General features: G+C 41.1%; 1 protein-coding gene across 18 annotated transcripts in view; it reads left to right on the top strand.

Annotated features, from left to right (window-relative positions):
* The first annotated feature begins 9,384 nt into the window (after positions 1 to 9,384).
* Positions 9,385 to 27,976, top strand: part of WAPL (WAPL cohesin release factor) — a 77,358-nt gene continuing 58,766 nt past the window's right edge. For 8 of the 18 annotated variants that reach the window (XM_060406434.1, XM_060406431.1, XM_060406429.1 and 5 more), the window contains exons 1-2: positions 9,385 to 9,428; positions 12,571 to 13,085. In XM_060406434.1, the coding sequence (XP_060262417.1) occupies positions 12,593 to 13,085 (493 nt within the window). In that variant the 5' untranslated portion in view covers positions 9,385 to 9,428; positions 12,571 to 12,592. Of the gene's footprint in view, positions 9,851 to 10,345; positions 10,514 to 12,570; positions 13,086 to 27,976 lie in introns of all 18 variants that reach the window. The other 10 variants (XM_060406433.1, XM_027962361.2, XM_060406425.1 and 7 more) reach the window with 2 other exon arrangements.

Genomic DNA, 27,976 nt, shown 5'->3' with positions numbered 1-27,976 from the left:
CCCCAGTTCCTGCATTTCTTCTGCCTCAAGCTGTGGGTTCCCTGGCCAGCTGAGGGACACAGGGAAGGGAAGAATGGTGTAGAACAGAGGAGCCCACTCTCTGTCCCAGCAATAGCATTCGGGTGCTGTCAGAGGACCCAGTGGACAAGGTGGGAAGAGACTGTATATCCCCTGGTTAACATTAGGCACTGTGGCCCCAAACTAGTGAATAAGCCTAATCTTATAGACACCTGTCTGCCCCTTGACCCTCAGGGTTCACAGATACATATCTCCTAGGTCTCCTGCTGCTGCTGCTAAGTCACTTCAGTCGAGTCCGACTCCGTGTGATCCCGTAGACGGCAGCCCACCAGGCTCCCCCGTCCCTGTGATTCTGTCTTCTTTCAAGGACTAGTCCTTTCCTGACTTCAACCTGGCCTCTTACTCTAAACACCTCCAAAATCTCAACCAGATTCTTACTTCTCCAGGTAGGCCTGGACCTCTGGCTTAAAATGACAGCAAAGGAAAGGTATTCATCTTCGTGGCCTGATATTAAGGGCTCAGGATAGTACATGCTTCATGCCTGTGACCTTTGGAGAAAGACATCTAAGTAGCTGGGTGACCTTGGGCAAATCATTAAGTTTCCCATCAGCATAATGGTTGGATAACAGAACCAAAATCCCGGAAAAGGAGAGGTAGGGAAATCTGCATTGTAAACTCTGCACCTGAAAACCTGCTCACTTGTTTTCTCACACACTCTGCTAAGCTGCTGCTAAGTCGCTTCAGTCGTGTCCGACTCTGTGAGACCCCATAGATGGCAGCCCACCAGGCTCTCCCATCCCTGGGATTCTCCAGGCAAGAACACTGGAGTGGGTTGCCATCTCCTTCTCCAATGCGTGAAAATGAAAAGTGAAAGTGAAGTCACTTAGTCGTGTCTGACTCTTCGAGACCCCATGGACTGTATAGCCTACCAGGCTCCTCCGCCCATGGGATTTTCCAAGCAAGAGCACTGGAGTGGGTCGCTGTTTCTTTTCTACTGGATGATAGTAGAGATGGTAATGTCACTACTATGCTATCATCTGCCCTGCAAGTGAAATACATGAAACCTCATCACCCTGGCATCCTAGCTTGGGTGAGCAGCAGTCAGAGGCAGATTTGACTTTCAGAGCAGGTGACAACCCAAAGGCCTGTCTCCTGTCACTGTAGCCAGTCAGCGAACACCACCTCACTGTATTGGGATGGATCCTGCTCCCAACAGGGTATCCCACTACCTCCTGCCTAGGAGGTGAGCCCAAGCAGATCTTCACTGACATTCAATAGCCTTGTTCTGCTTCCACTGTTTCCATTTTAAAGATATTAATCTCGAGTCCACCTGTGGCTATCAGAATTCTTTTTCAACACTTCCAAGATTAATACATACACCCATCATGCCCATTTTCCAAACTTGCTAGAAAGAGGTACAAAACTTCGAAACTGCACAAACTCCACATGCCTGGTTTCTGAATCTACTTTTAATTGAGAAGTATGGAAACATGAAATAGAGAATGATTGACTTATATGAGACAGTGTATGATTCATGATAGGGTCTCACAAACGGAGAGGAAGAAAGACTTTTCAGGCAGAGGGGACTGAATGAGTTTTGCAGTGAAGGCTTGAGAGCCTTGAGTAGTGAGTGATACAGGTAGAAGAGGAAGCAGAATGGGAGGTGCAGTCAATGTCATTGCAAATACCAATGGATGTGAACTCACTTCGGGTAGACAGTGGGGAGCCACCAAAAGTTTGTAAAAAGAGGTAAGTGGTTTATTCCATTTATGTTTTACAAATTATCACTCTGGTGGCTGTGTGTGAATTCATTTTTTTTAATAGGTTTTTTTTTTTAGAACAGTTTTAGGTTCACAGAAAAATTGAGCATATAATACAGAGAATTCCCATATACCTCTCTTCCCACCCCCAGTTCATTATTGTCTTGCATTAGCATGGTGTGTTTGTTACAGTTAATGAACCAATATCGATACATTGTTAACTAAAGTCTCAAGTGTACATTAGTGTTCCGTGTCTTATGGTTCTATGGGTTTTGACACGTGCATAATATCATGTACACACCATTACAGTATCATATAGAATCATTTTCGCTAACCTGAAAAAATCTCTTGCTTCACTCATTTATTACTCCTCCTCCCTCCATGTAAATCTCTTGGCAATCACTCTAACTCAACTCATCTTGCTTTTCCAGAATGTCACCTAGTTGGAGTTAAGTGGTATACGGACTTTTCAAACTGGCTTCTTTCTCTTTGTAATATGTATTTAAGGTTCTTCCATGTCTTTCTGTTGCTTGATAGCTCATTTCTTTTCATAAATATATATTTTTTGCATTTTTCTTCAATAAATACTGAGCTTTTATAGCAACTTCTATAGATTCTATCTGTCCAAAAGAAATACAGTGCAAGGCACAAATTGACTTTTCCTAATAGCTACATTTAAAAAGGTAAAAAGGAAATTAAATTAACTTTAATAACAAATTCTACCTAACACAGCATATTTAAAATATTTTCATTTCAGCATTTTATCGATATAAAAATTGAGATACTTTCTATACTTTTTTTGTACTAAGCCTCCAAAACCCAGTGTTTTATATTTCCAGCACATCTCGGGTTGGACTGGCCGTCTTTCCAGTGTCCAGTGGACACACAGCTGGACAGGGAAGAACTGTGCTAGGGTGCTGAGGACGGGGCAGAGAAATAGAGTGGACAAGGTCTCTGACGTCACACCATTGACAGTCTGGTGTGGGAAACAGATAGTAAAGAAGTCAACAAATCATTCTGGAGAGCAGCAAGTGTCATTGAGAAAATAACACGCCTCTATTATACTGGGGCTTCCCAGGTGGCACTAGTAGTAAAGAATCTGCCCACCAATGCAGGAGCATTAAAAGACTGGTTCCATCCCTGGATTGGGAAGACCCTGGAGGAGGAAATGGCACCCCACTGCTGTATTCTTGCCTGGAAATATAATGGACAGAGGAGCCTTGCAAGCTATAGTCTGTAGGGTCGCAAAGAGTTGAACACGACCGAGAGACTGAGTGCATACCATCCAGAGACTGGGAAGCAGAGCTGGATCGCCAGGGTAGTTGGGAAAGCTCTTCCGGGGCTGAGACTGAAATGAGGAGGCATTAACCATCAGTTATCTATTGACACAATAATACTGTATAACAAACCACTTCAAAATTCACAGGCTTAATATAATAACTAGTTATTATTGCTCATGAGTCTGTAAGCCAGCTGGGCAGTTTGTCTGGTCCTAGGTGGGCTCACATATGCAACTGTGAGTAGCTGCAGGTCAGGTGGGTGGCTATGCTGATTCTGACTGGGCTTGCCTGTTTGGGATCTGCTAGCTGTCAACTGGTGTAGGATGACCTCAGCTCTTTTCCATATGTCTTCTCATCCGGTAGCAGGCTAGCCCAGGCCTGTTCTCATGGTGGAGGCAGGGATCCAAGAGAAAATGTGGAAGCATTCAAGGTTTCTGAAGGCTCGGGCTCAGAACTATTTATCACTTCTGCCACATTCTTTTGGCAGAGGCAAGTTACAAGGCCAGCCCAGATTCTGGGAGGAGCTGCAAAGTCACATCGTGCGAGAGGTATGTGTATAGGGAGGGATGGAAAATTCAGGCGATTTTGGCAATTCAGCTCCCATATCACTTAAAGGTTTCAACACCACCAGGAAGTTATAACAATGCTGAACTTGTCTGTGCCCAATAAAATATCCTCAAAATATAAAAACAAAAGTAGAATTGTAGAAAAACCTTGACAAAATTCCTCTTACCATGAGAGGTTTCAAAGTAACTTTTGCAACTATTGATAGGTCACGTACATAAAATAACAAGTGAAGACATAGACGACTTCAACATAATTTATGAGGTATTTAGTCCACAAATATTTTCGGCATGCTTTCTCTGTGTGAGGTATTATTGTTCAACTACAATAATTGTTGAACAAAAGTCAACAATGCCTATCCTCATAGAGTTTATATTCTAGTGGAAGGAAATGAATAGACAAGTTAATATGTAAAGCAAACATGAACTCTACGGAGAAAGACACGAGGCAAAGGATATGGAGTAGGGGATGGCAGGGGGAGGGGTTTAAACCAAGCAGTACAAAGTTGAACCGTAGGACAGGGTAGGCCCTTCTGAGGAGACCCCAGAGCCAAGACCTGAGAGAGGCAGAGGCGAGGGAGGGAGTCCTGTGCTTATCTCCAGGACCAGTGGAGGGAAGAGCTGCACGAAGACCCTGAGGCAGGAGCTGGTTTGGCAGGTTCTAGTTGTAGACAGAGGCAGCCTTGGCAGAGTGGGAAGGGATAAGAGTTCTCAGGGGCCAGATCATGCAAGGCCTTACAGGCCATGGTAAGGATTTGTGATTTTAGTTTTGATGATGGAAAGCACCAGGAGGCTTTTTTTTGAGGGGAGGGGTATCATAGAGCATTCGGGGAGAGGATCCTGGGGAGAAGAGGGCTGTTTCTAGGGTCAAATAGCCAGTCCTTGAGAGATGGCTGGATACCAGTCCTCATCAGGCAGCCTGTCCCCAAAGAATTTCCCTTGCTTTGTCTTTCAATTACCTAGACAGCAGTTTATTCCCCAAAGGATGTCACCACCTCCCGAGAACATACTCCAATTATCCCAGAAAACAACGTAATTGGGATTATAGTAGTATTCATCATCTCAATTCTCAAAATGAAAACCTATCCAAAGCAAGAACAAAAGGTAGCTCCAGAAAGCAGCCCCCTTCCCCTTGGGAAAACTCAGTCAACAACTAAGAGAGTCACAGTTTATGTGAAACTAGTTAGTTTCAAGTCACTTTCCTTTCAGGATATAATCTTACACAAAAGAAAGAAAGAAAAATGGGGCTATTTACTCAGCAAAGATCCATGCTGTCATACAGAAAATAAATATACAAAACATGTGATGGATGAGGAGATAAATGCCCCAAAGAAAAATAAGGGAGAAATGGGGAACATTTGAGAATAGGTGTGTCACAATTTTAAAATAGGCTGGTCAGGGGGAGATTAGTCGAAAAGGCCTATCAGCCCAGCATTCACAGAACAGAGAGAAGTGTTGGGGAGGATCAGTGATAAAGGCAGGGTTAGCCCCACAGCTTGTGACATAGGTGTGTCACAACCACTATGTTAAGTGTATGATTTGTTAAGATAATTTTATTCCACATTCTGTGAAAAGGAAAAATTTCCTCCAGCCAATGTGTGTAGTTCTCTGAATTGAATTATATAAATTGCAATAAATTTTACTACACATTATCAGAAAAAGACTGCACAGCTCTATTTAGCAACTCCAGTTTGGACAGTTCCTATGCCAGGGCTGAAACAAAGGCACAACAGTGGCAGAATGGATTCTTCTATTACTTTTTCTTTGTGGGATATTTCTCTTTTCAGCTAGAGTCCATCTGAGTGGAACTCAAGGTAGCAGGGATGCTGTCCTCCACTAGAGGCGGCACAAAGGCCAGCCTGCAGCATCAAAGGGTACACACTTAGCTCAAGTCCATTTGTTTCTGGGGTATGTATGAGATTTAATGGAAAACAAAAAGCAGACATCTAAGAGCTTTGCATAGAAGCATAATAGCAAAAAGAAAAACACCTACTGGGTGTGTATGTGAGCAGATTCAGATGAAGTGAAGAGAACCGACCCAGGGGATGGGGATGGGCAGGAGGCTAAGCTGAGGGAACTAAGAAACCAAACGCAATAAAATTAAAAAATAAAACAAAAAGCTGCTTGTCCTTATGTTATCCACACTGCAGTCCAGTTCACTCTCTTTGGCATGGAACTCCAGGCCATGGCCAAGTTTGTTTGCCTCAGTGGAACCAGGGAGAGAACGGGTAAAGTGGTGGTCCAGCCTACACATCCAGAGTCTGACCTGCCCCCAGGAGGGGCCTTGGAGTGAGCAAGCTCTCCACCTGTCTTTAGTGTGGGTCATATGAGGGTGGAGAGCCCTAGCACGGCTCTTTCCAGTATTCATATAGCAAACTTCTACAGACTCAATGCACACACATACAATTTTTTCAAATCACGTACCAGATCTGTTATTCATTCACTAAATCTTGTCCAGAAGAGCTTCTCTGGTGGCTCATATGGTAAAGAATCTGCCTGCAATGCAGTAGACCTGCATTTGATCCCTGGGTTGGAAAGATCCCCCAGAGAAGGGCATGGCAACACACTCCAGTATTGTTGCCAGGAGAATCCCATGGATAGAGGAGCTTGGTGGTCTACAGTCCATGGGGTGAAGGCGGGAGGAGAAGGGGATGACAGAGGATGAGATGGTTGGATGGCATCACTGACGCAATGGACACAAGTTTGAGTAGGCTCTGGGAGTTGGTGATGGACAGGGAAGCCTGGTGTGCTGTGGTCCATTGGGGCACAGAGTTGGACATGGCTGAGCAACTGAACTGAACTGAAGTCATGTCCAGCTCTTTGCAACCCCATGAACTGCAGCACGCCAGGCTTTTCTGTCCTTCACTATCTCCCGGAGTTTGCTCAAACTCAAGGCCCATTGAGTCAGTGATGTCATCCTACCATCTCATCCTCTGTCGCCCCCTTCTCCTCCTGCCCTCAACCTTTCCCAGAATCAGTCCTTTCCAATGAGTTGGCTCTTCACATCACGTGGCCAAAGTATTGAAGGTTTAGCATCAGTCCTTCCAACAAATATTCAGGGTTGATTTTTTTTAGGATTGACTTGTTTGATCTCTTTGCTGTCCAAGGGACTCTCAAGAGTCTTCTCCAGCACAACAGTTCAAAAGCATCAATTCTTCAGCTGGGCTTCAGCAGTATCAGATTTAAGAAGGTCTGTAAGTAATGTGAATTGAATGCCTAAGAAAAAGTTTGATTCCCTCATTAGTTACAATACCTTGAGCAAATGCCCACATCTCCATTACCTCGCTTGTAGAATAGGGATGACACGTATAGATGTAAAAGACTTCAAGAGACTGGTATTGTATCTAATGCATAGTATGTTCTTAATGTTCTCCCCCCTCCTAACAAAAAGAAATTAGAGTGTCGTCAAATGCTATGGATATACTTTAAAACAATACTTATTAACCTTTGGGGCTTCCCTGGTGGTTCTGATGGTAAAGAATCTGCCTACAATCCAGGAGAGCCAGGTTTGATCCCTGGGTCGGGAAGACCTCCTGGAGAAGGGAATGGCTACCCACTCCAGTATTCTTGGCTGGAAAATACCATGGACAGAGGAGCCTGGAGGGCTATAGCCCATGGGGTAGCAGAGTCAGACATGACTGAGCAACTAACACGTTAACCTTTAATCTGTGGACCAGTCACCTGGGGGAATCTTGTTAAAGGATTCTGCTTTTCAGAGATTCTTGCTTTTCCCAACAAACTTCCAGGTTCTGATTATGCTGCTGGGGATCATTCTTTAAAGTAGCAAGAATTTAACATTGAGTTCCATTATTTAACATGCCTACCGGCACCAAAAGTTCTCAAAAGGAGTTTCACAGACCAGCTGTTTCTTTAAAAATTTTACTTTCCCACTTAAGGTTCATGCAAAGTCACTGACCCAGCTAAGTGCCAAGCGCCAGCGAGGCCAGGGTGTAATGAGCTGTGTGAGGGCATCGTTTGGTCCCAGAGGGTTCACAGTACTCTTTTAGAGAAAGATCCTGCAATTGTCTCGCCACCACTTTCAGCTTTTTGATCTTAGCCTTTGCCTCTGATGATAATTACCCCTTAATTAGCACCCACCACCATGTCATCTAAATAATTATAGTAAGTGCAGTTTGCACCTCTGCTGGGAGGCTTCGAACCAACTGATAAAACAAGATGCTTATGCCAATTTTTTTAAAAAGACAAAACTGACCCAAATAAAAGTCACATGCTGTGGAACACACAAACCTGTTATAACCTCCATTAGAATGAAGCTATTTAAGAGTTGGTTTTGAACAATCAAGTATTGATGTGTTTCAGAAACTGTAAATGTCAGAATGTAAATTTTGCAACCAGTTGTGCTAAAGTAAAACAGCTCAGTCAAGCTAAAATCAACCGTAAATTTCTGTTGGGAAGGGCTACAAGGATGTCTAAACTATTTTTTGTCTGGATTTTGCCAATTTATTGAAGCAGTTTGGTAATTTCTGGGTGCACTCAAAGCAAATTAACTTTTGTGGAAGAAGAGGTGGGTTTTTCACTGAAAACAATTAGCAGTTTTCCAATTTCCCAAGTGGATCATCATTCACCCCCCTCACAGAACAGCAGGGCCATGGGAGCCCAAATAATCATTAAACTCTCTTAGGAGGAAACCAATTGTGTTACTCTTTTTCCAAAGGCTGTCTTCCCACCGTAGTCTTAGAACACCATCACAAGACTTTACAATTTTCTGAATAGGTAATACATTGACAAGGAAAAAACTTCGAACAGCACAAAATGTTGTATAGAGAAAAATAAATTTTCTTTCTTCCTATCATCTACCTCCTTGCCTTCCCCAGAGACAAATCACTGGTTCATAACATTTTTTATTATGAAAAATTTCAGATATACAAGCAGAGAAATTGGAATAAGCTCATGAATAACACAGCATCAGCAATGAAAAACACCCCACTGGCTTTTTTTCCCCTCCATCGGTGTTTGTAGGAGTTATTTTCCCAGACACTTGATCATTTTATCTGTCAAAACTTTTAGTATTTTGCCATTCCCCCCACCGTCTCTCCTTAATCTAACCACATTACCGTCATCACATCCAACAAGATTGGATAATTCCTTAATACAATCCAATATTCTCAGGGGTCACTTTTAATGGCTTCGGGACAGACTGAGGGAGAAAAGAACGACGAAGGTAAGAATCGAGCGGATCCTAGAAGCGCATTAAAAAGCCAGACCGACATCACTTTGGGGTGCGGTCATTGATCGGGTGCCCTGCTACTCGGGCTCCCAGTTCCCGCCGTCATTAACTGCGCCGGGTCAGCACTAGCCAGTCGGGGTCAAGAGCCGCTCCGAGCCGAGAGCTCCCGGTCTCCCTGCTCCCAGGCGGCGACTCCAGCAGGCCCGGCGCAGCTGCACAACCCACCGTCCCCAGACACCGGCGAGTCCCTGGAGGGGAAACGATTGACACAGCTGCCTGCACTGGGCCCCCAGTCCTCCCCCGCGGCACCTGCGTCTCCCGGCGAGGCCAGGAGCTGGAAACTGGCTCGCTCGCGAGGCGAGGCCAGCCAGGCCAGCCACAACCGCTCCGCCCGCTGCCCGCTCCCGCGCCGGGCTCTCAGCACCTAGACCTCTCGGACCGGGACTACAACTCCCGTCGGGCCCCACGGCCGGACCAATGGCGGGCGCCGGAGCATGCGGGGCGCGGCGCCTGCGCGGCGGTTTGAGTAAGCAGCCGCGCGATTGGCTGCGGGGTCGAGAGGCCGCGCGGGGCCTGTGGGAAGCGGAGTGACGGAGCGAGCGGCTGTTGGAGGAAGGAGGTGGGGGCCGGGAGCGCAAATGGCGTTGAGATGGTTCAGGGCCCTGTTCAAACTCTAGCGCTGACCATTCACCGACGGAAGCGGCGGCGCAGGAGGCGACGGCGGCCCATCGGGGGCACGTAGCGGGCTCCGGTCCCAGCTTCAGCGGCGGCGACAGCCAGGGAGGCCTAGGCCCGGGCCCGGCCGGCGGCGCTCGAGGCGGGGAGGGAAGTTGCGGTGCCGCCACTCCTCCCCCCCTCCACCGGGTTTCCTATTTACAGAGAGCGGAGTCGCGGGTTCTGACGGTGGCGGAGCCCCTTGCCTCTCTTCGCTCACCAGCCGGCCCCGTTCTCCCGCGCGGGGCTCCGGCGCCCGCCCGTGGGCCGTTGGGAGCGGGAGAGGCGGAGGCGGCCCGAGGCTAAAGCACCCGCCAGGCGCCGAGGGTAAGTGAGGTCTCGAGCGGCTGCCTAGGCCCGGAGCTTGCCGAGGGTGGAGGAGGCAGGGGTCTGGGAGGGGGTGGTGGAAGTCCTCTGTCTCACCCACCCGGTCTCTGAGGAAGTTGGGCAGCGGAACGGTCTGAAGAACTCTTTTTCCTCTTTCCCCCTTTATTCTGAGTTCTTTCTGGGCGACGGCTGATTTACTTCCCTCCCCAGGCGCGGTCAAGTGTATTGGTTTCAGGCCGAAATCTTTTGCTGTCTTCCCTCCGCCCCTGGCCGCCGCTGAGGCCTTCCACTACCCTGGGGATTCGGTGGCAGAGGCTTCCGGGGCGTCGGAAGCAACATCCCTTTCCTGGGAGGTGGGGGTGGGGAGGAGAAAAGTTGCGTGAGCTTCCAGGGGGAGGGGGGCCGCTTGTCCCCGCCACCTCCTAGCGCACCGCCGCCCCCAGGTGAGGATTTCTGGGTGGTGAGGTTTGGCCTTTCCGGCTTTCATTCCTGCAGGGAAGCCCCTAAGCCCGTGGAGATCTGAAAGACTCTGGATTTGATTGGGGGTTAAGTGTGAGGACTTCTTTATTCCAGCGCACTTCCCCGAAAATTCAACAAGCTTTGGGCTGAGGCAAAGGCCCAACAACCAAAAAGACTTAGTTGTGAATCATTCTTTCCTTTTTGGTAAGGTAATCTTTGGAGTTTGAAGCCTGAGCAAGATAGCCTGTGTTCTTAACTTGAATATACTTGAAATAATAATGTCAAATACGTCTACACACTTATTTTTGAATTTCTACATACTTTACACTCTAGTCTTAACCTAGATAATGCCATTACAATTGTCTGTCTGGTGACTTAAAAAAAAGGACGTGGAAAACTGTATAAAGACCAGCAAAGGGGATATTATATAATGAACTCCCGTGTATTCATCTTTCAGACTCAACAGTTACTAACTCTTAACCAAATTTTTCTCGTCTCTGCACTTTCCATTCCACACACCTTAAAGTTGGATAATCACTGACATTATTGCATCAGAATTTCAATATATATTTGTCTAAGGCATAGGTTCTGAGAGGAAAAAAAAAAGCATAATTTATCAGTTAAAATAATTAACTCCTTGCTATCAGGTATTCATTGGCAGACTTTCAGCTTGTCACAGTGAATGCTTATAGTTCTAGGACCATTTTTACCATGAGTTTTTTTGGTGTGGACCTAAAGTAGTCCAAGTCTAGGTTTTTGGTTTAGCCTTTAGTCAGCATTTTTAGGTAATTACCATGCTAGTGTATCCAAAACATTTTAGCTTTGTTGGTGTAGATGTAAATGTAGGTCGGTAGATTAGGGCTGCACGTTCAAGGAGGAATGAAAAGAAATGACTTATTTTGTGTTTCTTGTAGCTGCCAAATACACTTAGTTTCTTTAGGTTATGCTTAACAAGAAAGACAGGATTCTTTAGTGTAAATCTACAGTAAGAGGGGAAATAGATATCCTTCAGAAAAAAGTTTTTTGACATAGTAAAAGGTCTTCAGACAAATTAGAAACAGTTTTCTCTTAAAAGTAGATGGGTATAATGACTAAATTAAGTATTATTTTGTCCAATTAGAATTGGCTTCTAACCAAAATAGGAGTGGGCAAATTCCTCTGCTGAATATATAGGGATTCCCTATAAACTGGGAGGATTAAGTTAATAAAGGGAAACATTTAAACTAATAGATAAAAACATTAAAAATATAGGTAAAAATATCACTCTGATTGTTTTGTAAATTTCAAGAGTATGAAGTTTTTTTCAAGCCCTTAGGCAATTTTTCACTTTTTTTCCTGGTTGTATTTAATTTATTGATATTTAAACTTTAGAAGGTCAAAGTGTGAGTAATGGATAAGGACTGATAATGTTTTAAAAGTACCACTTGTTTGACTCTATTTACTGTCCTGAAATTTTTTTTGTCCTAGTAGTTAGCATGTAGATAAATCATTTTATCCTGTCTTAAATCAGAGGAACATAAATTCACATTTTTTTTTTTTCTTTTAATGATCACTGGACTAGTCAGTGTAATATGCTGGAGTTCACTAGCTTCAGAAAATGTAGTTCAGCAAATGAGCACAGCACTATGAAGACAAGGAAGGGAGAAAGAATGAGTATGGTTTCTTGAACTAAGGGAAATGACCAAGAACGGAATATTTTTCAAGTCATAGTTTATATTATGTTAGATAGACCAAAACTCAGGATCTTTGAGGTTGGATTAAAAGTAGCAGGTCTAATATGTGAGAAAATAGCACCAGTTGTCTGACTTTTCAGCCCTCATATGAGTAAGTGCTCTGAAATTTCAAAGAACTATATTTAGTCAATTATTTAACATCTCTAAGATCCTGAAAAATAACATTTTGTGCTCAATATTTTATATTAAGGGTAATTAGCTTATTGAGATTATTTTTTATGGTAAAATTGATAGTAAGTAGATTCATTTGAAACTTTAAAAAAAAAAAGCGATATTGTTCGGCTTTCTTGTTCTGAAAATAGCCTACAAATATGTACTCATAAAAAAGATTGATATAAGTATATAGGATAAAAGATGAGCGCCTCTATACTCCCTCCCCTTATTTATTTAACTGTTTTTAAAGATTTGTATCTTGAATGTGGAAAAGCTGTATGGGGAGAATCCCTATTTTCTTATTTTTATATTCAGTATTAATGCTTGTTAAATATTTGATGATTATATATTTTCTTACTTTTTTTTTCCCCACAGAGAATATGAAACAGGTGTCAAAATGACATCCAGATTTGGGAAAACATATAGTAGGAAAGGAGGAAATGGAAGTTCAAAGTTTGATGAAGTCTTTTCCAATAAACGGACCACCCTTAGCACAAAGTGGGGAGAAACCACATTTATGGCTAAATTAGGACAGAAGAGGCCCAATTTCAAACCAGATATCCAAGAAGTTCCGAAGAAACCTAAGGTAGAAGAAGAAAATACTGGAGATCCTTTTGGATTTGATAGTGATGATGAATCTCTGCCAGTTTCTTCAAAGAATTTAGCTAAAGGTTCCTCTTATACAGAATCTAGTGAAGCTGCTCAGTTGGAAGACGTCACTTCTGTACTTGAAGCTAATAGTAAAATTAGTCATGTGATGGGTGAAGACAGTGTTGTATCTGATAAATGCTTACGTTTGGAGGATTCTTTGCTTGGAAAAGAAAAGAGCACAAACCGTGTCTTAGAAGATGATGCAAGCAGAAGTAGCTGTGCTAAATTAATGACTTCAGGTAAGTTTTGATTTTCCCTTTTTTCCTTCTTCACAATGATGTTCTTTATTCTGAGCCAGGAGAGTTTTGTGTAATTTAGTCAAATAATTTTGACTTAGATTCTGAAATATTACACCTCTTAAATTTTCTTTCTGCATTTATAATTAATGGGGACCAAAGATACTTTTGTAGAAGAGATTTAAGAAATTCAAGAAACCAATTAGGAGTTGAAATTTTACTTAACTTGGGAATTTCCAGACTGCACATTTTGGGAATGATCTTTCATTTGTCCTTACTCCAGTTAAGAAACATCTCTTTTTGTTGTGTTAGGATTGCACAGTATCTCACTTCTATTACTGTGGAGGATTTGGATGGTTACTGATAATGAAAATGAGATGGGCATTTACAATAAGGTTTAAGTTTAGGGGTGTTAGATTTTCTTTCAAAACTAGAAAGATTAAGGAGGTATTAAGTGGAAATGTAGAATTGAACTTGACTGCAAATCGAAATTAGTTGGGGGCTTGGTGCCAGTAGTAATTTGTATTAATAGATTTTCATCTACAAAACCAGTTGTATTTTTAAAATGTTAGCTTGTACATCTGGCATCTAGTGTTTATCCCTAAAACAATATATTTTACTCGTTTTTGTAAAGGGTTTGAGATTTACAGTAATCAATGATTTTAAAAAGTGCAATTAATTAAAAGACTGTAGAGCTTAGATTGGAGATGGCAAGGGAGATAGCTTGTGGACTTTATCAGTATAGGGCTGAGCAATAAGGCTTACACTTTTGTCTAAAACAAACCTTAGTTCTTGACTTCTTGGGAAAGTTTAGTGAAAATAAAAGGTTACATAGTGCTCATTTTAAAAAGATGTAACCTAGTTTTCTTGAGAGGAATTTGTCCTTTGGGGTCTTTCTATGAGACACCATCTTTCTATAAGGCACCTCAAATACTTTGCCTAGCATAGTTCCACAAAAAAATGCTGAACATTTTTCATTCTTTCTCACCCTTGGATGAGAGAATGAGCCAGCTGTTACTGTCATTCCCTTGATCTCCTGGTTAATTCTGATTTGGCTCTCCTTTGCCCACATTTCTCCTGAGCTGTTGTTCATAACTTAAGGTTAGGTTCAATTTTTATTAAAAATGAGCAGAAAAGCAGTTTCCCAGATCAGCTCTTAAAAATGTTTTCTAATCATAGAACCATTGAGCCAAAATTAACTTGAATTCAGTTTTCTTAGCTTCATAGATGAAATTCAAAGAGGTTAAGTAACAGTCCAGTTTGGGTAGTGGCAAAATTGGAATGAGATTCATTTATTGATTTTTCAAAACTTTGACCACCTACTCTGTGTCCTCCACTGTGTTAGGCTCTGGAAATGCTATTCCATGTCAGTTATCTCGTGTTTCAGTCCTCAGTATGAGGCAGATGGGCTGGAAAAAGGAAGATGAGGATAGAGAAGCGGTGAAGTGGGTTAAGGTACACGGACACAGATTTCTCAAGCACTGTGTTTGGAAAAGAGAGGGCCATCACTGGCAGGCAGAGGGTATCAATAGGATAAATGTTTAGGTATGGGGGAACAGGAACTCGGAAGTGAGATATTCAAAGGCAGCAATTGCTTATACATTCTTGCTGTTGTTAAACCTACACATGTCCAGACTGCCATTTGAAGTTGTTCGGTGAGAACTGGAAACAACTCTTTCTGTGAAAATGAGGTTTTAGCTTGCCAGTCTAATGTAGCTAAATTGTAGTTCTGGTGTTGAGCCTGTGGACTGACTGGGAATCCAAACTCTATTATAAGGGGTTTGTGAGGGGAAAGTGTATACTAAAATACAGAAAATAGATGTTCAAGAACATCTTGCTCTTCTTTCTTCACAAGGCAGCCTTAGTCGGAAGGGAATGGTGTAGCATTGTGAATATTTACCTTCTCCTCTCCCTTGACCACAGCACCCCTGGTAGCTTGCTGTAGGATAAGAAGGGAACTTCGAGGGAGACTTTGAATTCTGATGGTCTTACCCTATCCCTAACATGTAAAAGATGAACTTTTTATAAGTTTATGTTAATAAGTTCAGGGGATACTTCCAAACTTTATGACCTTTCTTTTTTGCCTCTGAAATTTGGGCATCTCTCTGTGCCTAGATTTTTTTTTTTTTTTGCATTATGCCTGTCAGTTTGTTGTTGCTTTTACTAGTATTCAGAAAGCCTTCTGATTTTAGTTGAAGTTTAGAGATTCAGATCTAAGATTTGGATAAAAGGGGTCTATATAAATCTAAAGTGTTTCCAAAACTTTTTTTTGAATTAGAGATCTTTTGAGAATGATGAAATTTTGGACTTTAGATTAAAGTGCTGTGTAGCCATCTAGGTCTCAGAAATTCTTTGGAGGTCATATACAGGCATTTTATTTAAGAACCTGTGAGAAACGTTATGATCATTCTGTTCAAAGTGCACAAGTTAGGTTCTTTAGTACCCTTGCAGTGGGATATTCTTGCTCATTCATACCATTTTTTGCTGCAGAATTATATCACATCAGTGAAAAGGACTTATCCAAGCACAAGCTTATATCATTTTTCCTGGCCTTAAGTTTTAAAGTGGATCTCTTTATAGGGTAATATATGGTTAACTTTTAGGTACTATTAAAATTCTTTGTTTTAAATGTTTTATACCAGATAGTGCTTTTTAAGATTGTGGCTTAAAGACGAAATCCAGAGTGAGGTCATGATAGAATATAGTGGTTGCTGTTTTCCAAATGCTTGATGGGCAAGGGAACCCGTCAGGATTACTGCCCATGCAAGAGTACAAACTAAATGAGAACTGCAGGGAAGGATTGAGTTGCTAAAACATCCTAATCTTAAGTTAAAACACACACACACACTTTAGTGTGGAACTTTTAGACACACAAAAATAGAACATTAAAAGAACCTCGCGTGCCTGTTTTCTGGCTTCAGCAGTTGTCAGTATATGGCAAATCTTGTTCCATCTGTTGTATACACTGTTATGTCTCCTGGATTATTTTAAAGCGGATTTAGGATATCTTAACTATATCTGTAGATACTTTTACTGAAGTTTTCATTAAAGCCAGTGAAATCTCAAGTGTGAAACTTAAAATGACTTAACAGGACCTAAAAACTTGGCCTATTGAGAGATCTTGGAGTATTCTTACAAAGTTTGGCATCCAGAACTATGTGCATTAGGGGTAAAAGAAAGCTTCTCTTGCCTTTTATATACAGATACTCCTATTTTCCATCTTTGTGTGTTCTGCTACAGGTTTTTAATCTGGGTTCTAGAATAAAGTGTTCAAAGACTTGTATTTCTACTTGGCACACTTTCCTTGCTAGCCAGCTGGGATTCAGTCTACATACCCTGCCAAATATTGAGATAACTATGGCATAGGCTCTTAATTTGCATGCCTGTCTTTGTAGCCAATTTTTTTTTCTATTTGCTTAAAACTGTACTGAGTATTTGTATAAGTTAGAGGGCTGTTACTGTCAGGAAATTAGGGACTTTGATTTAGAACTGAAGATTGTTTTTAGAAAGGGAAATGAATTGTTCTATTCCTGAAAGCTTAAAGTAGGCCAGGGACTTGTGACCTGAGAGGAGATTGTCATCTACTCACTGGATAAAGTACAGGTGATTAATGAGGATTAAAGAATTCTGCAAGTATAGCGTTGGTAAGAGTTACCTACCTTCATTTAGATCTTGAATGTATTTGTCATGTAGAATATACTTGTCATTCCTAAAATCAGCTTCTTTTAAGGGAAGAGGGTAAGATGCCTGTTGTTACTTTGTGCTAAGCCCTTCATATCAGTTGATCTTTAATCGCAACTATTTAAGACAGGCTTTATTCCCATTTTAGAGGAGGTAAAGCATATTTCAAAGAAGTTGAATAACTTGAACTATTAAGTAGAAGATCTGAGAAACACCTAAAGTGTTCTTTTCATACAGTGCTGCTGTATTCTGATGTGAATGAACTTAATTTGATCATATTTAAAGCTTTATATTTAAAATAACAGGCTGTCACTGTACGAGTTTTCACCTGAAGTTGGAAATAAACTTGGACAAATAACAAATTATGTGTTACCTCTTGCCTCTGTTTAAATAATTTTCTTTTTAGTAAGAATGGTGGCCAAACCATTTATAAATACTGAAGAAAGCTGACCTCTAATTTCTAAAAATTCTTTATGGAAATTTAGCAGTATGCAAATTCTGAGAGAGACACTGTAGTTTCAAGTAAATAGATTTGTTTTAAAGTAGAACTTGAGTTCTACTAAAGTGACTAAGAATGTAGAAGACTTGATGGGAGAATAAGGAGCTGGGAGGTGAGGGGGTTGGAATTTGGCGGAGTTCAGGATGATAGAAGTGGCAGGGCAGGAGGGTGATAAATCTGGTTTAAAATCTAAAAGATTTTCTTAGTGAAAGGAGGTTCATTCTCGGTTTGAGCAATAACACAAGTGCAGGTAATCACTAATACAATGAATATCAGTGAGTACACAGTGAGCAGTGTGTACTCAGTGGGAAATGGGCTTGGCAGGTGTATACAACTTGTTAAAGATGTTTGAAGGAGAGAAGAAAAGGGGCAGCTAGAGATATATAAGGAGTTCTGGAAAGTTTGATTGCATAAGAGAAGCAGCATAGGATCCAAAGCCCAGAGGGGGAGAGTGATCTTGGGAGAAGGGACACTGCATTTCCTGGCTGGGAGGAAAGGGGGGTAAAAATGTGAGTTTAATGGGAGGATGGAAGATAAGGTTGTTTGTGAACCAAAACTGCTCCCCCCTGCACCCCCGCCATCCTTTCTTTTTATAAAGTGACAAAGGAAGTCATCTCTGAAAGGGAGAAAGAAAAAAGGATGTGTGTGGTGGCTGGAGGGGAGAGGCAAAGTGTTCAAATAGATTTTGGAGAAAGTGGAAAAGGAAAGATGTCTAGAGAGAGTAGAATTTCTGGACATTATTGATGCCTTCGTTGAAAACTCTTCTGAGAATGTGTGTTTTCCCTCTCCTTTAGGAGGCCCTATTAGCCAGAATCTGTACAAAATAGAGAATATTGGCTAGAATAATGAGAATTTGGCTGGATTGGCATTTTGTCTGACTAGACATGGAATGAACAGATAGAGAAGAAAGAGAATTTAGGTTATTGACCAGAGAGTGATTGAAATGATGAACTGTGCACTTTCGACTTGACTAACTGGACAGGGGTGGGTGGATAGGAGAAAGAGAAGAGATGTCAGTATACTGAGAGTCTTAATAAAAGTCGAGAATAGGATTCCTTAGACAAGTTGGTCAGTCGGTAGTAATTATGGATTGTCTTATTCTGATATTTAAGAGTTGAAGCATTTTAGGATATGATAAGTTCCTGGATGAAATTGTAAACAGGTGACTAAGAATGTAGAAGACTTGATGGGAGAATAAGGAGCTGAGAGGTGAGGGGGTTGGAATTTGGCGGAGTTCAGGATGATAGCAGAAGTGGCAGGGCAGGGGGGTGATAGATCTGGTTTAAAACCCTTAGATAAACGAAGAATAAGAGGCTGATAGACGACAGGTAAGAGGAATAGTATAGGGTAGCTAGATAGGTGGCACATGCCTCAGAGGAATGGACTTCTAAGAGAGGGGAATAGTAGTAGTTTCATAAAAGGCTCTGGAGAGCCAACATGTGAGTAATTGCAAACCATCCTTCTCTGAGATGCTGGAAGGGGCTGCATGAGAAGTGGCATTCTTAGTCATGTTTCAGTTAGGGCTTCCCTGGTGGCTGAGATGGTAAAGTGTCTGCCTGCAATGCGGGAGACCCGGGTTTGATCCCTGGGTTGGGAAGAGCCCCTGGAGAAGGAAATGGCAACCCACTCCAGTACTCTTGCCTGGAAAATTCCATAGACAGAGGAGCCAGGTAGTCTACAGTCCATGGGGTCGCAAAGAGTCGGACACAACTGAGCAGCTTCACTTCACTTATCTCAGTTAGGGCAAGGAAACGGTAGAGGGCATGAGCCCCAGGTGTATGTGAATGTGCTAATCACTGAGGCTTGGATACTCTGAACTTAAAAGCTGTGGGGTGGTGGGGGGCAGTGGATTGTTGAATACAAGATGGGAAAGAAGTATGGGTACGTTTTGAGTGTTACAGTACAGGAGGAGGTAGATGGTAAGTTTGCATTTTGATTTATCCTTCAGGGTCCCAACTGGAAACATGGCATGCCCCAATTAGGCTCTTAACAGGAGATTTATTTTTAGAATGGCTAATTACAAAGGTGTGTGAGGAACGTTAGGGAAAGCCTAACCTGGGTTAGCTGCATTGAAGCTCTTCTGTGGTGGGTCCCTCTTCCACCTCCAACCCTGGCATCCACTGATCAGTCTTCTGGCCCTGAGGCTTTGTTTTTTTCCAACATTTCCTATACAAAGGGTCATTCAGCGTGTAGCAATTTCAGCCTGGCTTTTCATTTAGCATAATACTTTTAAGTATTCCATATTGTATGAATCAGTATTTTTATCGTTGAGGAGTATTCCATTGTATATACCATAACCTATTCACTATTTGAAAGACATTTTGACATTTGACATGTGGGATCTTAGTTCCCCAGCCATGGATCCAACCCATGACCCCTGCATTGGAAACATGGAGTCACATTAAAAGAGGAAGTTTTTAACAACCAGAAGATTTACAGCACCCTTTTTCTTCTTTGAAATTGTATGTTTTTTTTTTTTGGCCATGTGGCATGTGGGACCCCTGTACCTTGGAAGTGTGGAGTCTTAACTGCTGGACTGCCAGGGAAATCCCTTGAAATTGTATTTCTATCCCACTTCCTCTTTAGGATTTTACCCTAATGAACATATCTGTTAATGGTCATTTCTTCATAATTTTGTAGTACAAAATACATACTTTTTTTGTGTGTAAGTTTGTGTGCTAAGTCACTTCAGTTGTGTCTGACTCTCTGTGGACTGTACCCAACCAGGTTCCTTTGTCTGTGGGATTCTCCAGGCAAGAATACTGGAGTGGGTTGCTGTACCCCCCTCCAGGAGATCTTCACCTGGGGATGGAACTTCATCCCTTATGTCTCCTGCATCGGCAAGTGGATTCTTTATCACTAGTGCCACTTGGGAAGCCCCATATATAAGTTTAAATGTAAACTTTAAAAAATGTTTGTGATTCTAATGTTCAAAGTATTTGAAAATTTTTCTTGATTGTTATCACCACAATTATTAGTGTATAATTGATCAAATTAGTGTTAAATTGATTACTTATTAGTATATAATTAGTCAACTGCATTTTAAAGGGAAAGTTTATTGGAAATGTACCTCTTAATGATATAGGTAAAGCTGTTTTCATACTGTTCATGGGGTTCTCAAGGCAAGAATACTGAAGTGGTTTGCATTCCCTTCTCCAGTGGACCACATTCTGTCAGACCTCTCCACTAACACCCACCCGTCTTAGGTGGCCCCATGGGCATAGACTAGAGATCTCTTCAAGAAAATTAGAGATACCAAGGGAACATTTCATGCAAAGATGGGCTCGATAAAGGACGGAAATGGTCTGGACGTAACAGAAGCAGGAGATATTAAGAAGAGGTGGCAGGAATACACAGAAAAACTGTACAAAAAGATCTTCACGACCCAGATAATCACGATGATGTGATCACTCACCTAGAGCCAGACATCCTGGAATGTGAAGTCAAGTGGGCCTTAGAAAGCATCACTACGAACAAAGCTAGTGGAGGTGATGGAATTCCGGTTGAGCTATTTCAGCTCCTGAAAGATGATGCTGTGAAAGTGCTGCACTCAATATGCCAGCAAATTTGGAAAACTCAGCAGTGACCACAGGACTGGAAAAGGTCAGTTTTCATTCCAGTCCCCCAAAAAAGGCAATGCCAAAGATTGCTGAAACTACCGCACAATTGCACTCATCTCACATGCTAGTAAAGTAATGCTCAAAATTCTCCAAGCCAGGCTTCAGTGATACATGAACCATGAACTTCCAGGTGTTCAAGCTGGTTTTAGAAAAGGCAGAGGAACCAGAGATCAAATTGCCAACATCCGCTGGATCATGGAAAAAGCAAGAGAGTTCCAGAAAGACATCCATTTCTGCTTTATTGACTATGCCAAAGCCTTTGACTGTGTGGATCACAATAAACTATGGAAAATTCTGAAAGAGATGGGAATACCAGACCACCTGGCCTGCCTCTTGAGAAACCTATATGCAGGTCAGGAAACAACAGTTAGAACTGGACATGGAACAACAGACTGGTTCCAAATAGGAAAAGGAGTACGTCAAGGCTGTATACTGCCACCCTGCTTATTTAACTTATATGCAGAGTACATCATGAGAAACGTTGGGCTGGATGAAGCAAAAGCTGGAATCAAGATTGCCGGGAGAAATATCAATAACCTCAGGTATGCAGATGACAACACCCTTATGGCAGAAAGTGAAGAGGAACTAAAGAGCCTCTTGATGCAAGTGAAAGTGGAGAGTGAAAAAGTTGGCTTAAAGCTCAATTCAGAAAACGAAGATCATGGCATCTGGTCCCATCACTTCATGGGAAATAGATGGGGAAACAGTGGAAACAGTGTTAAACTTTATTTTTGGGGGCTCCAAAATCACTGCAGATGGTGACTGCAGCCATGAAATTAAAAGACGTTTACTCCTTGGAAGGAAAGTTATGACCAACCTAGATAGCATATTCAAAAGCAGAGACATTACTTTGCTAACAAAGGTCTGTCTAGTCAAGGCTATGGTTTTTCCTGTGGTCATGAATGGATGTGAGGGTTGGACTGTGAAGAAAGCTGAGCACCTGAAGAATTGATGCTTTTGAAGTGTGGTGTTGGAGAAGACTCTTGAGAGTCCCTTGGACTGCAAGGAGATCCAACCAGTCCATTCTGAAGGAGATCAGCCCTGGGATTTCTTTGGAAGGAATGATGCTAAAGCTGAAACACCAGTACTTTGGCCACCTGATGCGAAGAACTGACTCATTGGAAAAGACTCTGATGCTGGGAGGGATTGGGGGCAGGAGGAAAAGGGGATGACCGAGGATGAGATGGTTGGATGGCATCACTGACTTGATGGACGTGAGTCTGAGTGAACTCCGGGAGTTGGTGATGGACAGGGAGGCCTGGCATGCTGCGATTCATGGGGTCGCAAAGAGTCGGATGTGACTGAGCAACTGAACTGAACTGAACTGAAAGCTGTTTTCAATTAGTTCATGTATACATGGATAAATATTATTGCTTGAATTAAGAAAAAGCTCTAACATCAGTCTGTTCCTATTTTTTAATACATGTAAATATGGAGGTACTATATTAATAAAAAATAAGATTGGAAAGAGTTTTGCTATAGTAGTTTCTATTTGGAAAGCAATAAATGATTAGAATCACCTGACATGCAATGGATTTGTTTTCAGGACATTAGAGTAACTTATTTATTAAGCATGGATGCCAATAATGTATCATTATTTCTTTAGTGTCATGCCAGAGTAGGAGCAATGTTCATAGTAAGATTAGGAATAAGTGAGTGATATGCCATTATTTGTAATGTGGGAGAATAATTATTAATCCCAGGTGGATTGGTACATCAGTTTTTGGACCACAGTATATGAGAAAGATGGGGATTTAGAAATGAATGTCCCTAAAACTTGGGCTTCCCTGGTGGCTCAATGGTAAAGAATCTACCTGCCAGTGCGGGAGCCGTAGGAGACACTGGTTTGATCCCTGGATTGGGAAGATCCCCTGGAGGAGGAAATGGCAACCCACTCCTGTGTTCTTGCTTGGAGAATCCGATGGACAGAGGAGCTGGTGGGCTGCAGTCCCTGGGGTCTGAGTTGAACACGACTGAAGTGACTGAGCACACGTGCACATGAGGAAGGTGGGGTTTAGAAATGAGTGTCCCTAAAGTCTAATTGTGCCTTTGTGTGTTCTGGAATACCTCTCTGTAACTCCAGGAGTCTCTGTATATAGTTGAAAGAGTTCATTTTCTGTGTGGCTCATTGGTTGAGGCTTGACTTGGGTTTGTGGATGTGTTCCCTGATCTCCGGCAAGGGTGGGCAGAGATAGGCAGCTTGAGCAGGAGGCCATGGGAACAAACAAGCTTCTTGGCGTGTGGGTGGGCAATGGCAGTGGGCCATACGGTTCTCTGTAGGCAGCTGTTGATAGGGAATGAGAATTGAGTTGGACTATTCTGTGCAGTGGACCCAGCTGAATGGTTCTTTTGGAGTTGTTTTATCTTTAACATTACATATAGACTTTGTGTTTGATAGGTATGTTTTATAAATAATGAAAAAATTATAAAATATAATTGAAATCACCACTTGAAATACTTAGCATTTTTTTCCAGTACTTTTTACCTTCCAAATCTTTAAGTAAAACTGATCCACTGAGGAAGATGTGCCATATTTTTCCTGTGACTTCTTAGGTGCCCCTTATAAATAGCCACACACCTTTGTTGACAGTGAAAAATAAGTTTCCATTCATAGAAGCATGCTGTTGACAGTTTCTTATATATATTTTCATAATCTTTAATATGCACAGCATGTAAATCGATATATCCCTAAAAATACAAACACATAAATGACAGTGTGGTGTATACTGTGTATGTATGTGTGTACAGAAAAATCATTAAGATATAGATGTCAGTGTTTATAAAATCTACCTTTTCTTCATGGTTTTCTATTATATGGATATACCATGCTTAAGTCTCCTAGGAATAGTTTGGCTGTTTTGTGGTCATTTGTTATTAACAAATGTTATATGGGACATCATTCTACTTTCATGTTTGAACATCATGTTCTCACATATAGTGGTAGAAGATGTTTCTAGAAGTGGAATTGAAAGAGCATAAATATTTAAATATTCAGCTGATATTGCAGTATCTCCCACTGACACTGACTTTTTTCCCCTAGCATCTTTCTGTTGAACTTTGGAGTTTGTCTAGCTGAAAGATAAAAAAAAATGTCTTCTTTATTTTGGGGGTTTAATTTTTTCTACTTTAGAATATGTGCAGTTTTTTTTTTAAATGTAAATAAAATTATCTGCACATGGTACAAAATTATAGTGGTTAAAAGCTTCCCCACCTCCTTTTTCCAGTTGTGCCAGTTGTCCTTGGAGTGATTGACCATTCATAATTATTTTGTTACCCTTTCTGACATATGCTGTGTATCTGCAAGCAGTCACAGATTTGTGTGTGTATTAGATCTACAAAATGATGACTTGCTGTTTAATACCTTGCTTTTTCACTTAATAAATGTATCGGGAATAAATCTCTGACAATATATGGAAGTTTTCTTTCAGGCCTCCTCTTTTTTATTTAAAAATACTGTTGCATTTGTGCTATGTCAATTCCCCCTACGTATATTTTTGTGGTTTCTTAGCCAGTTCCTTGTAGATGTCAGACTTTGGGTTGTTTCCAGTGTTTTTGTTTTCTTTAAAAAGTTGCTTTATTTTTTAGACAGTAAACAGCACTTAATAACTGTGTCGCTGTTAACTGTCTAGCAGCTGAAATCTACTGTCCCTCGTGCAGAATGGGAGACAGGTTCACATTTCCTTCTCTGAAACATTCGAGGCCAGATCTGTCTTGGAATTGGGGTTAGTTTGGAATTAAAAGTATGTTTTTTTTTCATATGAACCCCCATAAGGTGCTCGGCAGCACTCTATTCAAAGACAAGTTTTATTCAGAAAAAGAAAATACTATCAATAGCTTTACTTAGATGAGGTCAGGTTTTGCTTCAAAAGGCATTATCAGAAAACTGTGTTTTCAGAGTTTTTTGGATGTTGCAATTGTGGATAAAGGCTTGTGAACTTGTAATAGTACCTACATCAGATGGTTGCTATGAGATCAAATGAATTAATGGATGGAAAGTATTTGGGACAGTATCAGGCACATACTGAGGGCTTAGTAAGTATAAATATAGTTCAGCTTTGTTTTACTTTCTTTTCCCAGCTTTATTGAGATATAATTAATATATAATGTTTACTCTTGATTTTTAATTGTAAATGAAATTGAGTATCTTTTCATAAGTTATTAATTCATTCGACTTCTTTTTCTATTGAACTTTGTGTCTATACCTGCTTTTTCTGCTGGAACATTGATTGACTTACTGATACATAAGAATTCTTACTACACCACTATATTAAGGAAATAAGCCTTTTTTATTTCCTTAATGGATTGATGAGGAGCATTTTCCATGCTTATTTTGGTATCAGTATAGTTTCTTTGATGTACCCTCACATTTCTTTGCTCATTTTTAATTGAGTTGCTTATTTTCTCATTGAACTTTAAGAGTTCTTTATTTCCGATACAAGTATTGTATCAGACATTTATTGCAGATATTTTCTGAGTCTGTGATTTGTTTTTGCTTTCCCTTAACAGTTTTTTGCAGGGCAGAAGTGAGTTGTTTTGAACAAGTCCCATTTTATTAAGTATTTCTGACAATAGAGTACACTCTCCTCCCTAGGCATCCCCTTCTTTGGACAGCTCTAGGTAATCTTTAATGCTCTTGCTTATCAGTCCTTATAGTTTCTGTAAATTGAATGTTGTCTATAGATTTAATAAGTTTGTTCCCTCTTTGCATGACAGCCATGCTGATATTGAAAGGCAGTTTCCCATGTAACAGTGACACACCTCTCCCCTGCCCCCAGGTTAAACTTTTCTGGTTACCTCAACTGCATTTCATGGGTCATGGTCTCCAAAGCCATTTCTCTCTGATCTGTACAGTCTCCTTAGAAGTCAAAGGTTTTGTTTAAATTTAGGTATCTGCATATCGTGTGCTACTCATTACAGTCTGTCCAGCATGTTAGAGTTTTAGCTTCATCTCATCTAGACTTCTATTAATATGGGTTAAGATGGTTTATCTAGTATTTAAGTTTTCAGCAGCCACCAGTAGAGGTAGTGTAATACATTAGAATTTGGTATGGTTCTTTTTGGGAGGTCAGTTGGTCATTGATTCATTTGGCAACTTTGTTGTCATAGGCCTTCCTGGGCTGCCTTTTCTTCATCTGTATAATGCTGGATTTGGTAAAGAGTAAAAGGAGATATCTTCACTTTCTTCTAAGGATGAATGTAGTATATATGCTGTTTGTATAGAGACTAGCATACAGTTAATACAGATAGATGTATGTGTGTGTATCCAGCTTCAGTAACATAAGTTCATAGCTAGTCTTCATTTTTATCACCACCTACTCCCTTTCACCAGTGGATTATTTTGAAGCAAAGTGACACTGAATTTCATACATAAATATAATTCTTTAACATCTTGGCACTCCAAAAAAGATAACTATAATATCATTGTTACAGTTTAAGGTAATTAATATGTGCTTTTGTTAATTTTTACTTTTAACGCTTCTGAATAGACTACACAGTGTAAAATTCAACAGGTATGGAAGACTTCCCCCTTACCCTTCATTCATCCTTTTCTCCTAAGATTGGCCTTACCTGTACATGATACAGACTTGCCTCATTATTTTTATCAGCTACATAGTATTCACATATGTGGCTGTATGCAATCAGGAAACAATGTTATAGTGAGTTTCCTTGTTACTTACATTATTCATACTCATGGAAAGTTTTTTGTAGAGTAAATAAAACTGCTTCAGTCAGTTTATTTCTCACATGTACATTTTTAATTTTAAAAAGTATTGCCAAATTGTTCTCTGTAATTATTGTACTAAGTAATACACTCCTACAGAAATGTAGTTTTAATTATTTTTATTGCTCTGCAGTATTTCTTTGTATTAATAGATCACTCTTTAGCTAAGCTGCTAAGTCACTTCAGTTGTGTCTGATCCTGTGCGACCCCATAGATAGCAGCCCACCAGGCTACCCCGTCCCTCGGATTCTCCAGGCAAGAACACTGGAGTGGGTTGCCATTTCCTTCTCCAGTGCAGGAAAGTGAAAAGTGAAAGTGAAGTCACTCAGTCGTGCCCGACCCTCAGCGACCCCATGGACTGCAGCCTTCCAGGCTCCTCTGTCCATGGGATTTTCCAGGCAAGAGAACTGGAGTGGGGTGCCATTGCCTTCTCCATCACTCTGTTGATTGTACTGTTAATGTATATTTATATTTCCTGGTTTTGGAATGATGTTTTAAGTGTACTTCTATTATGTTGAACCATGTGGAATTTTAATACTTGATTTAAAAGTGGAAGTTTCATATGGTTAAGTTTAATAAGCTGTTTAGTGCATGTATACGTATATTTCTGTTAGATAAGTACTTTGAAATGGAATTGCTGGGTCATAGGATAACAGGACCACTGACAAAATGTGGTCCACTGGAGAAAGCAATGGCAAACCACTTCGGTATTCTTGTCTTGAGAACCCCATGAACAGTATGAAAAGGCAAAAAGATAGAACACTGAAAGACGAACTCCTCAAGTCAGTAGGTGCCCAATATGCTACTGGAGATCAGTGGAGAAATAACTCCAGGATGAAGAGATGGAGCCAAAGCAAAAACAGCATTCAGTTGCGGATGTGACTGGTGATGGAAGCAAGGTCCAGTGCTGTAAAGAGCAATATTGCATAGGAACCTGGAATGTTAAGTGGCAAATTGGAAGTGGTCAAACAGGAGATGGCAAGAGTGAACGTCGACATTTTAGGAATCAGTGAACTAAAATGGACTGGAATGAGTGAGTTTATTTCAGATGACCGTTATATCTACTACTGTTGACAAGAATCCCTTAGAAAAAGTGGAGTAGCCATCATAGTCAACAAGAGTCCAAAATGCAGTACTTGGATGCAATCGCAAAAACGACAGAATGATCTCTGTTTCCAAGCCAAACCATTCAGTGTCACAGTAAGCCAAGTGTATTCCTCGACCAGTAATGCTGAAGAAGCTGAAGTTGAACAGTTCTGTGAAGACATACAAGACCTTCTAGAACTAACACCCAAAAAAGATGTCCTTTTCATTATAGGGGACTGGAATGCAAAAGTATGAAGTCGGGAAACACCTGGAGTAACAGGCAAAT

This window comes from Ovis aries, chromosome 25 (genome assembly GCF_016772045.2).
Source record: "Ovis aries strain OAR_USU_Benz2616 breed Rambouillet chromosome 25, ARS-UI_Ramb_v3.0, whole genome shotgun sequence".
Taxonomy (NCBI): Eukaryota; Metazoa; Chordata; class Mammalia; order Artiodactyla; family Bovidae; genus Ovis; species Ovis aries.
The sequence above is the reverse complement of the archived record's forward strand: the minus strand, read 5'-3'. Positions and strand labels throughout refer to the sequence as shown.